Source organism: Ochotona curzoniae, unplaced genomic scaffold (assembly GCF_017591425.1).
Source record: "Ochotona curzoniae isolate NIBS_2020 unplaced genomic scaffold, NIBS_Ocur_1.0 contig_3176, whole genome shotgun sequence".
Classification (NCBI taxonomy): domain Eukaryota; kingdom Metazoa; phylum Chordata; class Mammalia; order Lagomorpha; family Ochotonidae; genus Ochotona; species Ochotona curzoniae.
The window spans coordinates 1,922,615-1,937,991 of record NW_024465746.1 but is presented as its reverse complement, the minus strand read 5'-3'; the positions used below and the strand labels follow the sequence as shown (position 1 = coordinate 1,937,991).

The window sequence follows — 15,377 nt, the reverse complement described above, 5'->3', positions numbered from 1 at the left end:
TAATTTTTTTGAAATACAAACGTTAAACTTTTTTCTTGCATCTCTGTTCGGGTTAAGAAAGCACTTAAAGAATTCTAAATGTAAAGTAGAAATTAGGTGGAAATTATCGGCTAACTCTTAGAATTTGTGTAGACAGCTAACTCAGGCAGCTCTTGCATTTTTACAAATTTTACTTCTAAAATGTACTCACGAGTTTTGAGAACATTCTTAGAACATTCGTATGCTGTTCGCTGTGTGTCCACTCAAAAGAAGCAGTTGTCTTTCCAATAGAGCAAGACTTTTTTCTCCTTCCAGAATCCTTTGCTTAAAAGATATCCATAATTACTGCTGATATTGTGGGGGGTTTTAAAATGTCGTGTAGCTTTTGGTTAAATTCACTCTGGAAGTGTAGTCCTCTGCAGTGTTGTGTTTGCAGAGGAATTGTCTAGCCTCGTGCAGATGGGAATTTGCAGCAAGGGGTTTGTTACGGCCAGGCAGCTGCTCGTGTCCTTCCGGCTGGGGTGGACGTAGTGGGAGAGAAGCTGTGTATGTGATTTGTTTTTCTTGGCCTTCTCTCTCCTGTGAATCACTTGCATGTTCCAAGGAATCAAATCAAAGGTAGATGAGCTCAAAGCAGCCTATGACCGGGAGGAGTCTCCAAACCTGGAAGAGTATGAGCCCAACACAGTAGCCAGTCTGCTGAAGCAGTATTTGCGAGAGCTTCCAGAGAACCTGCTTACCAAAGAGTTAATGCCCCGATTTGAAGAGGCTTGTGGGAGGGCCACAGAGAACGAGAAAGTGCAGGAGTTCCAGCGCCTGCTGCAAGAGCTGCCGGAATGTAACCACCTTCTGATTTCCTGGCTCATCGTGCACATGGACCATGTCATTGCCAAGGAGCTGGAGACCAAGATGAACATCCAGAACATCTCCATAGTGCTCAGCCCGACTGTCCAGGTACGAGGTCTTCTCCCCACAGCCCCAGCCCTTTCCCACGCTGCTGGCCCTGCTGGCATGCAAGAGGTACTCTCGGTTGCTAAGTCCCCATGGGATGCTGTCAGCTCAAAAAGGTAGATGATGGGTTGGCTTAAATACAGGTCTTTTTCTCCCCTGACCTGGCTGATGTGACCAGGTAAGCTAACGAGCCTCTCTGCCCGTTAGCTGTGCCTCCGTGATGTGAGTACCATGGTGTTTGTTCTTCCTTAGGGGTTCTCAGCCAGTTTCTGGTGACTGGTCACTGTGAGAGGAGCCCATGGTGCCTGTGGTTCAAGTTCATTTATAAGACCTTAGAGGATTTTGGTCATCTCCTCAACAGAGAGACCTGTCACTGATTTCTTTGATTAGGGATTTAAGCTGAGGGTTTAATTTTTAGGGGTGGATCCTAGAGAGACAGATGGTAGGCAAGCCCTACGGGGGAATCAGTAGTGCCCTTCGGGGCGCTGTCCTTTACACAGTTGCATGATGGCAGAATAGGGTGGGGACATGTTCAAACAGACGGAAAATGCTTAGCAGAGAAGCGAAGAAGGTACAATCCTAAGGAACAAGAATAGGAAGGCTGGTGACACCTGGGGTCCTGGGGACTCAGGGAGGGCACAGTGACAATGGAGAGGTGCTAACAGACAGATACCCCAATAGCAGTTGGAGCTCCATCAACAGACAGATGACACAGGGGGACACCCTGGGGGCATGGGAGGTAAATCGAGCCATAGATCTGCTGTTCCTGCCAATTTTTGTAATCCAGTCACAAGCTGAAACAAAGCTGCAGTCCCCTTACAGACGGACACAGAGGAAGAGTGCTATGAGCAACCCAGCCCCCCCCCGTTGTTGCCTCAGGAGGCACACCCGGTGCCATTTCTGGTATGGGTTCATAACAGTGAGCTGCACAAGTGCTAAGCCCAGGAGGACCCAGCTCCAGCTCTCCAAGAGTCTTCTACACAAGCTCATTCCACGAATACATTTCGCTGTTCTCACTAGCAAACTAATACTGACCTAGCATCATACGGCTTCCATCCAAAATAAGTCCTGGTTGCCCCCTAACCTAGCTACTAGCAGGTCCAGCAAGAAGAGGAAAGAAACGCAATCCATGTGCTACCCAGAGCAAGTCTAGAGCAGAGTGCCAGCAGGGAACAGGGCTCCGCTGACAGCCCTGTCTTCTGCACAGTGTCTCCCCAGCCCTGGGTGAAACTGCAGGAGGACAGGAGAAAGGCTGAGCAGACAACAGTGTGGCCGTGATACTGGATCATGAGTGGTGGATAGAAGTCATCTGGGTGGTGGCATGGGCTGCCCAGGTTGAGGTTGATACTCGCTGGAATGGTGCAGGTGCCGGACATGGAGAACCAGGCATGGAACAGATCAGTAAAGTTGATCTGCAGACCTGTGGATGTCACCACTCAAAGAGAAAAGTGATCTGAGGAGTAGAATCCGCTAATCACAACTGCAGTGGCCAGTGGCAAAAGAAGTGGCACAGACACAATGAATGAGGTCACTGATGCTTCCCCCAAGAAGAAGCAGAAGACTGTCGCAGGCTCAGCGTTGACTGATTAAGACATCAAGAATGAAGAAATTTTTCAGAAGCATTATAAAGGTCTTTAAAAATCCCAAGGAGCTGATGTAGGCATTCAGCGAGTTTAAGGACTTTGTTACACAGGAAATAGCAGCATTGAAACAAAATCAAGCTGAATTATAAGAAATGCGTACAACAGAACAAAAATACAATGGAATGTTTCAATAATAGAATGAGTGAGGCAGAAGAAATAATTTCAGAGCTGGAAGATACTAAAGTGCAAAAATCACCAAACAGTGAGAAATGTGAGAGAGGAACTGAGTAAAGCTAAGAACCATTTGAATGACACCATCAAAGTGCCAAACGTAAGGGTTGTGGGAGTTCCTGAAGCTGTGGAAAGAGAAGTTGGATTGAAACATGTGTTCGATGAAATAATAAATGAGAAAGAAAGGGGAATTCAAATGAAGGAAGCGCAGCGAACTCCAGGTAGAATGGCCAGAAGCGATCTTATCCACAGGACCTCATAGTTAAGCTCTCCTTTGTTGAACATAAAGAAAAAAAATCCTTAAATACGCATGTGAGAAATGTCAGATAACTTAGATAGGAACACCAATAAGACGCACAGCTGACTTGTGAAAGGAAACCATACAGGCCAGAAGAGAATGGAGTGACATATTGCGGATCCTAAAAGAAAAAATTAGCAGCCCAGAGCAACATACTCAGCAAAGCTAGCTTTCATATTTGAAAATAAAATAGAAAACCTCAAAAGCCAAGAAAACCTGAACACTTCACCTCTACCAGACCAGCCCTACAAATGTGCTACAGACCAAAAACAAAACAAGAATGAAATCTGACACAGCCAAAGAAGATAAAAGAACATCTCAATAAAACCACAAAAGAAACCTAAATTAAAAAAATAAGAAAGCCAGTGCTAAAAAGACAGGACAAAATTAACCATGAGTGCATGTGGCTTAAACTCATGAACCAAAAAACAGATCAGCAAACTGGATCAAAAAACAGGACCATTCATCCGTTCCCTACAAGAAACACATCTCACCAAGAAGATATGTGGAAACTGAAAGTGGAAGGATGGAAAAGGATAGTCCAGGCTAACGGAAAAACAATATAGACTTCAACCTGAGAAGTATTGAAAGAGATGAACTACACTACATAATGATGAAGGAGCCATCCAATAAAAGCAAATAACAATAATGCATGTATGTGCACCCGATGCCAGAGCGCCCAGCTACATGAATCACATATGAATAGATTTAAAGGGAGATATATTGACTCCAGTACAATGGTAGTAGAGACCTTAACAGCTTTCCAACATCAATGGACAGAAAGTCAGCAAGGAAACAACAGAGCTTGTTCAGATAATAGAGAAATGGACTTAATGGGCCTCTATAGAACCTTTCATCCTACAGACACAGAATACAATTTTTTTTTCATCACTACATGGAACTCTCTCTAGGATTGATCACATTATACACCAAAGAAGCCTCAGCATATTTTTTAAAGATCGAAAAGACAGTCCCTTTGAAAATAATAGAGAAGTAAACCTAACGAAAGACATGAAAGACCTCTATGATGAAAATTACGAAACAATTTTTAGAAGACATAGAACACATTAACATATGAAGAAGTTTACCATGTTCTTGGATTGGTAAAACAGCATCATCAAAATGTCCATATTACCACAATCTATAAATTCAACGCAATCCCAATCAATCCTGACGTTCTTCTGAGAAATAGAAAAGATGATACAGAAGTTCATCTGGAAACACAAGAGACCACAAACAGCCAAAGCTATCCTGAAGAATAAAATCAAGCTGGAGTAATCACAACTCCATGCCTCAAGACATACTACAGGGCAGTGGTCATCAAAACAGCGTGATACTGGCTCAGAAACAGAAAATCATCAGTGGGAAAGAACATGGGCCCCAGAAGGGAGCCCGCACACGTACAGCAAACTAATCTACAAGAGAGCTGAAAATAACCCAGGGGAAAAGTCTGGTCTCTTCAACAAACGCTGTTGGACATTGGATAGCAGCCTGCAGAGGTTAAGAAGCAAGACACGCACCTGTCGCCTTATGCAAAACTCAGCTCTAAATGGATCAAGGACCTCAATCTGCACCCAGAAACCAACAAAATATTAGAGGAGAACATAAGAAGCATTGGAAAAGACTTAGAACAGTCACCCAAACCACAGGCAGTTAAAGCCAAAATAAATAGATGGGACTACATCAAATTAAGAAGCTTCTGTACAGCAAGGGAAACGATCAGCTTAGCAAGGAAGTAGCCGACGCAATGGGAGAAGGTCTTTGCACACTATGCAAGTGATAGAGGACTAATATCCTGAATTTACAAAGAGCTTCAGAAATTGGAAAACAGCCCTGTGAAGAAATGGGTGAAGGAAATGAGCAGGCTCTCTGGCTATCAGGGAAATGCAAATAAAAACCACACTGAAGTTCCATGTAACTCGTGAGATTGGCTGACATTGGGAACTCTACTAACAACACCTGTTGCCATGGATGAGGGGAGAAAGGTACTGGACTTCACCCATGGTGGTCTGACCTCAAGCAAACAAATTGACATTGGGCCCTCTTGTGCCCGGTAACTGTTTTCTTTCACTGACCAGTGTATTTTGAAAGCAACGTGTTCCTTCATATTCACTTTGACAGTCTTATCCGTCAGGATTGTGGATCTGATAAATATTGTGTTGTTACTTAGTATCAAGCAGGAGTCAAATTGTTGTAGTAGGTTTTTTAGTTTCCCACAATTTCCTGGCCTGGTCTAGCCTGTCAACATGATGTTTGATTGCCGCTGTGCAGTCCTGGCCAGGAGGCCTTCAAGTCTGCAGGGAGGGTCTGGCCTCAGTAGGTGTGCACCTGCCAGTGTTCTCACTTCCCTCCTCCACCTCAGGAGATGTGCTTACGTTTGCTAAAAGAACTAAAAGTAGAGGTGGGTGTTCGGCCTAGTGGTAAGCTGCTTGCTGAGTGCTTTGATTCAAGTCCCAGCTCTGTTCCCCATCGCAGCAGTCCTGCCAAGATGCTGGGTGCTGCCGAGATGCAGCAGTGACGCATCAAGTAAGTCCCTTGCCATCACGTTGGGGATCTCGCTTGAGTTGCGAGGCTTTGATCTCAGCCCTGGCTGGCCCGTTGGAGGCCTTTGGGGAGTGACCCCGAGGGAAAAAGCACTCTGTCTTTCTGTCTCTTGCTGCAAATAAAAATTTAGAAAACTACTGAACAGATAACTAAAAGTATAAGACTCGTTGGAAAAAAAAATCAGGTAATGCAGTCAGACAACAGCAAATGGGCATGAAAAGACATGAATGTCTGCATCATTTTCTTGACTTTCAAAAAAATTCCTTCAATGCCTTGTTCATGACTTTATGCAAATTTTGGCTTTTTCTTGTTGAACTGGCCATTAATTAGCAAAACCTTTCCTGTCACTCCTGGGAGGCTTTTCTGTGACAGTGACAGTGCTGGAGAGACAGCAAGCCAGCAAGTGATTTTCGACCTGCCGGTTCACTGCCCAAATGGTAGAACAAGCTGGGCTGAGCTGGGCCCAACCGGGAGCCAGGAGCTGCTTTTGAGTCTGCCATGGAGCGAGTGGGAATGCAAGTGTTTGGGCCGTTATCTGCAGCTTCCCCTGCGTATTAGCAGGACGTCGGGTAGGACTTGAGCCCACTCACTGTGACATGGGGTGTGGGCATCACCACTGGTAACTGAACCCGCTGCGCTGCCACACCTGCCCCTTGAGAATGGTTTTCATTCATATGGACAGTGGTAAAGGATGCACTGAGTGACGGGCACAAAAGGAAACTTAATTGTTGCAAATCTTTTTGGTTCCTTCCTAGATCAGCAATCGTGTCCTGTATGTACTGTTCACACACGTGCAGGAGCTCTTTGGGAACGTGGTCCTGAAGCCAGTGACGAAACCTCTACGGTGGTCCAACATGGCCACGATGCCCACGCTGCCAGAGACCCAGGCGGGCATCAAGGAGGAGATCAGGAGACAGGTTTGCACCCTTGCTCCAGCCTGCTTTCGTGCTGGCTCCTGGGAAGGAGGGTTACTTTCCTTGCTGTCAGACATGTCTCCCATCTTTCAAGTCAGAGTATCTTGGTGTGGCAAGCATAGGTTTTGAGCCCCGAAGTCCTGGCTTTATAAATCCACGCTCTGCCCCCATGGCCTTGGCGCCACCTCCTCAGGCTGCATCATCCTCTCACTGATGAGGGAGATACTGCTTGCAAAAAGCTCGGCGCAGTTGCACAAAGCCCCGGAATGTTCCCTGTCCTGCTCAGGTTGCTGTTGTAAAGATGCTGGGGAGGGAGAGGAACTCTGGGCGTGTGATGACTGAGTGGGAGATGCTCCTTGCTGCTTTGGTGTAAGAGAGTGCTGTGCGGCAGGGCCCGGGATGCAGCCCCACTCCCACTCCACCTACAGTGCAGCTTGCTACTAACAGCTGGGATGCAGCCCACGATGGCCAGGCAACTGGATCCTGCCACCCATGTGAGACACGTGGTTGGGGTCCCTGGCTCCTTCCTTTGGCTGGCCCCATCCCGCCAGGGCTGTTGTGGGCTTTTCGGAGTGAACCAGTGTGTGGAAGAACTCTCTCTTCCCTTCTCTTTTACCAGTCGACCTTTCAAACAAATAAGTAAATAAATAATCTTTAAAAAAAAAACTGAAAAAATGCCATTCTACTTTGTGTATATTCATGTGAATGACAAATTGAATGGGAAACTCAAGACTGTATTTAAAAAGTGCTCATGTTTGTGTGCAGTCATCAATCTCAGCTGGCCTGCTTTCATCCGGTCCTTATTAGTTGATGATGCGGAGTGTAGGGGCATGAGTCAGCGCACATTAACGGATGAGACACCTGATTGTCAGACAAAACAAGAATGATTTTTCACTTAAAACCTTGGAAGATCATTACTGTCATTGTCTCCGTCCTTTAATGATAACTGGAAAGAGTTGAATGTACATGTTCGGAAGTCACCTGTTATCTCAAAGTCAGACACTGGTTATTGACTCACTGTGGGATATTGTTTTTCCAGGAGTTTCTTTTGAATTGTTTACATCGAGATCTGCAGGGCGGAATAAAGGATTTGTCTAAAGAAGAGAGATTATGGGAAGTACAAAGAATTTTGACAGCGCTCAAAAGAAAATTAAGAGAAGCTAAAAGACAAGTGAGTTGGTTTATTATTTCAGTATTTCATGCTTATAGTAAGAATATATGTGCTAGAGCCACTTATTCAGTTTCTTTATTTTAAACATGATGTATGCACATTTACTGAAGTTCCCTGATGAGACAGGCACGCCCTCAGGTGCTCCGAGTTCTGGGTTGTTGGTGAGATGTCACACGGTGCATTCATGGCACTTTGGCACATGGGCCCCAGGACCAGCAGGCCGGCAGGGGTTCCCCACACGTCGCCCCACTTTCTCCTGTTCACTAGACCGCCCATCTGTGTCATGTGTTTTCCTCTTCTTAAATTACCCTGTCCTGTGGCAGCCAGAATCACCTAGGCTGCGTGGGCAGCTTGGAGTTGCCAGCCAGCCTGAGGTGAAACGTTGCTTACGCAGGGCAGGACTGCTGTAGATGTGGCTTTGCTTGCTCTCCTTCCCGTGCCCCCCTCGGATGTGGCAGGCATGGTCAGACCAGAGTGCAGTGCTGACATCCCCAGATGGGTCTTAGCTGCCGCATTTGCTTTCCAACTCCCTGCACGTGTTACTTGGAAAGCAACAGAAAATGGCCCAAGTGCTTGGGCCCTTCGGCTCACGTGGGAAGCCTAAAGAAGCTCCTGGCTTCTGTCTGGCCCAGCCATGGTGGTCGCCTTGACATCTGAGCCAGCAGACGGGAGAACTTTGTCTCCGTGTCCCCCTCTCTTGACAGCTCTGCCTTTCAAATAAATTATTTTATTTTATTATTTTTTAAGATTTACTGTAAAGCTGCAGTCATCAAAACAGCACAGCAAAAGGATAGGATGAATAAGGAAGCTGGGAAGCAGACACACGTGAGGATAAGACAATTCAGTGAGGGAAAGGATATTCTTTATAATGAGTGTTGCTGCAACAATTAGATACCTATATGCAAGCATAAGAATCTCGACTCTGCACAAGGAGAAAAAGTAGCTGGAATCATAAACCAAGACCTAAAAAAGTTTCCAGAAGGAAACAGAATGTCCTATTCACTTTGGCTTAAGAAATTGTTTCCTAACCAGAACGAAACCCCACCTACTGTAAAATAGAAAAGATTTGATAAGCTGAATTCCTTCAACATTGAGTTGCTGGCTTCTGACTCGAGGCCTGCCGCAGCCCTGCAGCTGCAGACATTCGGGGGGTGAGCCAGAAAGGAAAAGGGCTTTCTCTGCCTTCGAAGTTAAATAATACACATTAACAACCACACACACACAAACAGAAGCTACCAAGGAAATAACGTGAATGCCAGAAGCTGTGACACCAATCTTCACAAAAAATAATTTTTAAAAGGAATGAAACACTTGATGGTACACACACGGCAGATAGGCCTGTGTAAATAGGCTCATCATTATTAGCCATCATCAGTCAGCAAATACAAATTAGAGGCACTGTGAGAGGGTACTGCACAGTACGTGCAGTGTGCGGGAAAGAATGTGGAGGAACAAAAGTTCTCCTCTTGGTCTTGGTAATGCAAAGTGGTATAACCATTTTGGAAAAGTTTGGCAGGTTTTGTTATTGTTGTTGTTTGTTTTTTATTTATTTCCAAGGTGGACTTACAGAGAGAAGGAAGAGAGGGAAAGATCCTCCATCTGCTGGTTCATTCCCCAAAAGTTGAGCCCATCCCGAAACGGAGTCTTTTCTGGGTCTTCCTTGTGGATGCAAAGTCCCAAGGACTGGGCCATCCCCCACTGCTTTCTCAGGCTGTAAGCACGGAGTAGATTGAGGTGGAGCAGCCAGAACATGGTGGCCATATGGGATGCTGCGCTTGAGGGTGGAGGATTAGCCTGTGGAACCACAGCGCTGGTCCCTGGCAGTTTCTTGTAAAGTTAAACATAGGCATATTTGGCTCCTGTATGATTCAGCGATTTTGTAAGACCTTTTTTTAAATTGGAAAGTCAGATTTACAGAGAAAAGGAAAGACAGAGAGAAAGATCTTCCATCCGCTGGTTTATTCCCCAGATGGCCCCAACTATTAGACATTTAAGAGAAAAGAGCCTAGGGTCGCTAGGGCAATAGCCTAATGGCTAAAGCCCTGGCCTTGCACGCACTGGGATCCCATATGGGCACCAGTCCTAATCCCAGCTGCCCCACTTTCCATCCAGCTCCCTGCTTGTGGCCTGGGAAAGCAGTCAAGGACAGCCCAGAGCCTTGGGACCCTACACCCATGTTGGAGACTCGGAGGAAGCACCTGACTTTAAATCAGTGCAGCTCAGCCCCCTTGCGACTACTTGAGGAATTAATTAGCAGATAGAAGATCTTTCTGTCTGTCTCTCCTCTTCTCTGTAATTCTGATTTTTCTTTTTCTTTTTTTTCTTTTTTTGCTTATTTTTTTTTTATTGATTACATTGCTTTATGTGACATAGCTTTATAGGCACTGGGATTCCCCCTAATTCTGATTTTTTAATAAAAAAATAAACCGTTAAATCAAAAAGAGTAAAGTGCCTACATTCCCACAAAGCCTTTACAAAATGTTTCTAGCAGATCTGGAAGCACTAAACCCTAGGAAGAGCCCAGGCGGTCAGTGGATAAAGCAGATAGAGTATTACTAGGTAGTTATTTTTACAGACAGAACTGTGCTTGGTGAAGGCCACATGCAAGTACCTCCTGCTGGTTCATCCACTGATGGGGCCTTTGACAGGAGGCCTTGAAGCAATGCCAAGGAGGTCGTCCTCCTCCGAGGCAGCAGAGCCCAGGGGTTCCTGAGCCATGGGCAAGTCCTATGGCATGATGGTTGTGGTTCCTGGACTTTACGTTTGTCAAAGCTGCATTGTATGTTTAATATTGACAGCCCTGGGCACATCCCCCCTCCACAGCATGACAGAAGGGAGTTTGTGCAGAAGATGAACTGGAATCGAACCTTTCCCACAGTGCAGCTGCAGACACGTTGGGTCACGGGGCTGTCGCTGTGCCTTGTCAGTTTTGTGGAGGGAGAAGGGAATGGGTGCTGGTGTGGATTTGCTGATGTGTAACTTGCACACGGACCCAGTTCCTTTTCCATTTGTCTCACTGGACAGGAGTGTGAAACCAAGATTGCACAAGAGATAGCCAGCCTTTCAAAAGAGGACGTTTCCAAAGAAGAAATGAATGAAAATGAGGAAGTTATAAATATTCTCCTTGCCCAGGTAAACAAACTATCGTTTAAAACTCCTAATTTGGAATGCAGTGATGTGGGCTTCGTGTGCTGGTTGTGGTGCTGGCAGTATTCACGTTTGAGTCTGTTCTTTGCGAATGAAGGGCAGTGGTCGGAGGCAGATTGTCTGTGTATCCCTCAAGTATCTCCTGAATACCCACTGTACGATGGCATCTTCATGAAGCTCGTGAAAATACACATGGATGGAAAACGCATGGATTTTGTTTTGGGACCAAAATGTAGTGACTTCTGACTCTAGTTCCCATGAACATTTTGAAGGCACGTCAGATTCCAGACAGAGTGACCAAGAAGTGCTCATTTTCCAGCTTCCCATGTTAGCCTGCCTTGTAGGCAGGAAACCCTGGGGTTTAACCAGGAAGGAAACAAGATCAGGCCCAGACCGCCTAGTCCACCCAGGCTTCCAGAAACGTGGGTGTGTGTGTGCTCCTTCTGCCCTCAGCTGTCTGTCCCCTGCTGCTAGGGACAGTACGCCTTTCCTCAGCAGGGACACACCACTAGAGGATGGAGTCCTGCATTCTGTCTTTGGGGGCTTGCAGCCTCACTGCTGTCGGACTGTTAGCTTCATGGCCATGCCGAGGCAAGGGGGATCCCAGAAATACCGATGCCCGCGTGCAAGGGAGGAGCCCAGGCTATCGGTCGGGACCACGGCCATGGCAGCCCTTCGACCCTCCTTCCACATAGACCCGAGGACGTCTCGTGCAGCTGTGGTGCTCCTCATCCGTGTCAGCTGCTTGCTTCCATTGTCCCACCCTCATCCCCCCCAGCCACCAGTGTCCCTCTGTGTTGCTTCCTGGGTTCTGTTCCCTGTCAGCAGCCCCTTGCAGATCTCGGGCTCACAGTGACTTCCGCCAGTGTGTCCCTGAGCTCCAAGTTCCCACCCAAGGAGTGGCGTTTCGCGCAGCACAGTAACAGCTGTGTAGACATTGGGAGGCTAGTATTTGTGATGAGGACAGATTTCTACATTGGATCTTCCTTCCCCTTGACCCTTTGACCTTCTTCCCCTTGACCCCTTTGACCTTCCTTCACCTTGACCCCTTGATGGTGACGCTGAGTCCAGCTACGCAGCTCTGGCCCTCTTCCTGGTGATGCTGTTCAGACCTCTGTCTCCGAGTGGACTCTTTCCTCCTCCACAAGCAGGTTTCATTGCTCCAACCCCAGCTGGGTCCCGCGCAGCCTCACGGGGTCCCAGGGTTCCCGTGTTTTGTGACATTCACTTACGATGAGAAAACTCTATAGTCATTCTCCCAAAATAATGTGTGTATCTTCCCCCCTCCCCCAAGCCCCTTGTCAGCCCTGAGGAAACAGTGGTTTGAGTTGTGCAGTCGTGTGCTGCAGTGCCGTGCAGGGCCGCCAGGGGCGCCACAGCCTCCTGACAGTTCGCAGGGTGGTCACCACCGCTCCTTATTCCAGGAGAATGAGATCCTGACGGAGCAGGAGGAGCTGCTGGCCATGGAGCAGTTCCTGCGGCGCCAGATCGCCTCCGAGAAGGAAGAGATCGAGCGCCTGCGGGCCGAGATCGCCGAGATCCAGAGGTAGGGGCGCCACGCCTGGGGCTCCGGCCTCAGCACTCCCCGGCAGAACTGGGCGTCTGAGCTTAGCCAGCTTCAGGTCCTCTGTCACATCTTCTTCTTGATTTTTAAGGATTTACTCTTATTGGAAAGGCAGATTTACAAAAAGGGGAAACAGAAAGACCTACCATCCGCTGGTTGACTCCCCAGTTGGCTGCAATGATCTGAAGCCAGGGACCAGGAGCCTCTTCCAGGTCTCCCACACAGGTGCAGGGTCTCAAGGCTTTGGGCCGTCCTTGACTGCTCTCTCAGGCCACAAGCAGGGAGCTAGAGGAGAAGTGGAGCAGCAAGGACACTAACTGATACCCACATGAGACCCTAGTGGATGCAAGGCAAAGACTTTAGCCACTAGGCTGTTGCACTGGGCCCAGTATTTTGTCTGATCGTAACTGTGTTATTGAGCTGGTGTCTGGGGTGGTGGTTAGGATGCTGCGTCCCATATTGGGGTCCTGGGCTCCACTTGAACTGCCTGCTAGCACACAGAGTGGGGTAACAAACTGCTTCAAGGGCTTGGGCTACTGCCATCTGTGTGGGAAAACCAAGGAAGTTCCTGGCTCCTGGCTTCAGCCCCATCTAGCTTTGGCTGTGGGGAGCAGTGAGAAGTAAAACAGCAGATAGGCAATCTCTCTGGTTTGACTTAAAGTTTTAAAAAGTTACATTAGGTAGATGCCTGCAGATGTGGTAACGCTAAAAGGAAGTGAAGGTCCCTGTGCTTCTTGCCCTCACAGTCGCCAGCAGCACGGTCGCAGCGAGACCGAGGAGTACTCCTCCGACAGCGAGAGTGAGAGCGAGGATGAGGAGGAGCTGCAGGTCATCCTGGAAGACTTGCAGAGGCAGAATGAAGAGCTGGAAGTGAGTCCTGGGAGAGAGGAGTGCCTGCGGAGACTGGTCCCTGGGAGTCCGCGGGCATTGGAGGGCACTGAGGGATGTCTCGCCCACGAGCCTGGGCTGCCACCCCCGAGTGCTGCCTCTGGCTGAGCGCGTGCAGCAGACCCTTCCTAGCACCAGGGCCCCTGGCTGGGCCGCTCTGAACAGTCGCGAACGATCTGCTCTCTGTCCCAAACAGCAAAAGCCGTGCCCGCAGAAGGGGAGGTCTCCGGAGTCGCAGTGGGTAGGATGAAAGCACGGAGTGGGCACCCGTGGGGAGGGCGGATTTCCACATCGGATCTTCCTTCCCTTCCCCACGTGGGGAAAATATGGTGGTTGGCTGGTTGGAGTAGCTCCTGAGCCCAGACATTCAGCCCCAGGTCTGGAGAAAAGCAGTCCTTTCTGTGGACAGGAAGCTAGCCCCAGGTAGCTGCGCTCAGCTTGTCCTCACCCCAGCAGGTCTGCCAGGTGGCCTCAGGGCCGCGTGGGGTGCGACAGGAGGGAGTCTGGGCTGAGCCCAGAGCCTCACCGTGCGTCACTGCAGGGGCTGCAGGTTCTGGTCTCCTCCCCAGGCTTATCTGTGTATCCGTGTTTCTGGCTTTGGCCTCCACGCTCAGTCGATGAGACTAGACTCCATCGGATGCCCCTGCGGTCGGCCCTGCTGCTGGGCCGTCCTCTGCCCAGTCCCTGGCTGGCAGCGCTGACCGCCCTCTCTCCTCCCTCCAGATAAAGAACAACCACCTGAACCAGGCCATCCACGAGGAGCGCGAGGCCATCATCGAGCTGCGCGTGCAGCTGCGCCTGCTGCAGCGTGCCAAGGCCGAGCCGCCTGCGCCCGACGACGAGGAGCCTGAGCGGCGCGGGGCAGCTGGCCAGCCGCCCCGGGACAGCGGCGGCCCCGAGACCAAGGCCGCCAAGGAGCAGCCCCAGGCCGGCAAGGAGGCGGCCAAGCCATCGCCGAGCAAGGACAGGAAGGAGACGCCCATCTGAGCATCTGCGCGTCCTGAGCCCGGCGGGCGGCCTGCGGCGCTGGACTTTATGTAAAGTCATCTTCTCAGAGGCCTCCATGCAGGCCCACGCGCGGCGAGGACACAGCACGGGCCCACGGGGGCTCGCAGGGGACACGTGAGTTTTCCAGATAGTGTCAGCTTATTTGAAGATTAATTTTCTTTGAAGATGAATTTTCTTTGTTAACTTAAAGTAACTATTTTAACCCTTGAGTGGCTTCTTTTTAAACCAAAAATTGTCTGTCTTTTGCTTTTGTATCACAGCAGAATCAGGACCTCTTTCTCATTCCAGGGGGGGTTGGGGGGGGAACCAAACCCGGTCCCTGGTGGCCACCTGCCGTCACGGCCCAAGGGCCCTCTGCCCACCGAGTCACTCTTGCTCGTGCCTTTCACACCACCTCGGTGCAGATCACGGTCACGGGGCCGCCTTGGCCCGCCTCCCTGGCCCCGTGGCCCTCCCCAGTCCCTGCGATGGTCGGCCTGCTGTGCTCACAGCCAGGTAGCCCCGGCGGGACTGCAGCGGATCAGCTAAGGCCTTTTCCCCGCCACGGCTGCTGCCCTGAGCAGCTGTGTCCCCCCTGCCTTCCCTGAGAACCGGAGTGGCTCGGGTCATCGGCTTGGGCTGAAGTGCACAGGTCTCTGCCCGAATAAGCCATATATATATCTAGGCAGATACATGTCTCCAAGTTGTTGGTCACCATGTCTTCTTGACGCTGCCCGCAGCTGCCACCAACAGGGAAGCAACAGGCAACGGCCCCTTGCAGCCGGGGGAGCTGGCTGGGCACCCCACAGTGAAGGCAGGCGAGGCCCCCATGCGCAGGTTGGGGCCCACACACAGAGGTGATGAACTCAAATCCCACCGAGGGCTCTCCTCCTCCCCCTCGCCCCTCCCAGTTAGTATTTATTTTCAGCACCTGTCTAACGCGGTTTTTTATCCTCTACCTATTGCACTGTTGTGAATTGTTGGCCATTATTTGATTTTTGTACAAGGAAAAAAAAGTTTGTTATAGAAATCAGCATACTATTTTTTTAAATCTGGAGAGAAGATATTACAGTGACTGAAAATATGGTCAGGTGTCAAATATAAATGTATCAGCTCCTTA

The 15,377-nt window shown here is 49.1% G+C and overlaps 1 protein-coding gene across 2 annotated transcripts in view; it reads left to right on the top strand.

Moving 5' to 3' along the window:
• The window catches only part of RALBP1 (ralA binding protein 1), a 48,529-nt gene extending 33,152 nt beyond the window's left edge, over positions 1-15,377 (top strand). Inside the window, exons 4-10 of one of the 2 annotated variants that reach the window (XM_040979234.1) lie at positions 584-933; positions 6,342-6,503; positions 7,540-7,671; positions 10,696-10,803; positions 12,243-12,364; positions 13,129-13,252; positions 13,994-15,377. In XM_040979234.1, the coding sequence (XP_040835168.1) occupies positions 584-933; positions 6,342-6,503; positions 7,540-7,671; positions 10,696-10,803; positions 12,243-12,364; positions 13,129-13,252; positions 13,994-14,257 (1,262 nt within the window). In that variant the 3' untranslated portion in view covers positions 14,258-15,377. The remainder of the gene's footprint in view (positions 1-583; positions 934-6,341; positions 6,504-7,539; positions 7,672-10,695; positions 10,804-12,242; positions 12,365-13,128; positions 13,253-13,993) is intronic. The other variant, XM_040979235.1, reaches the window with a different exon arrangement.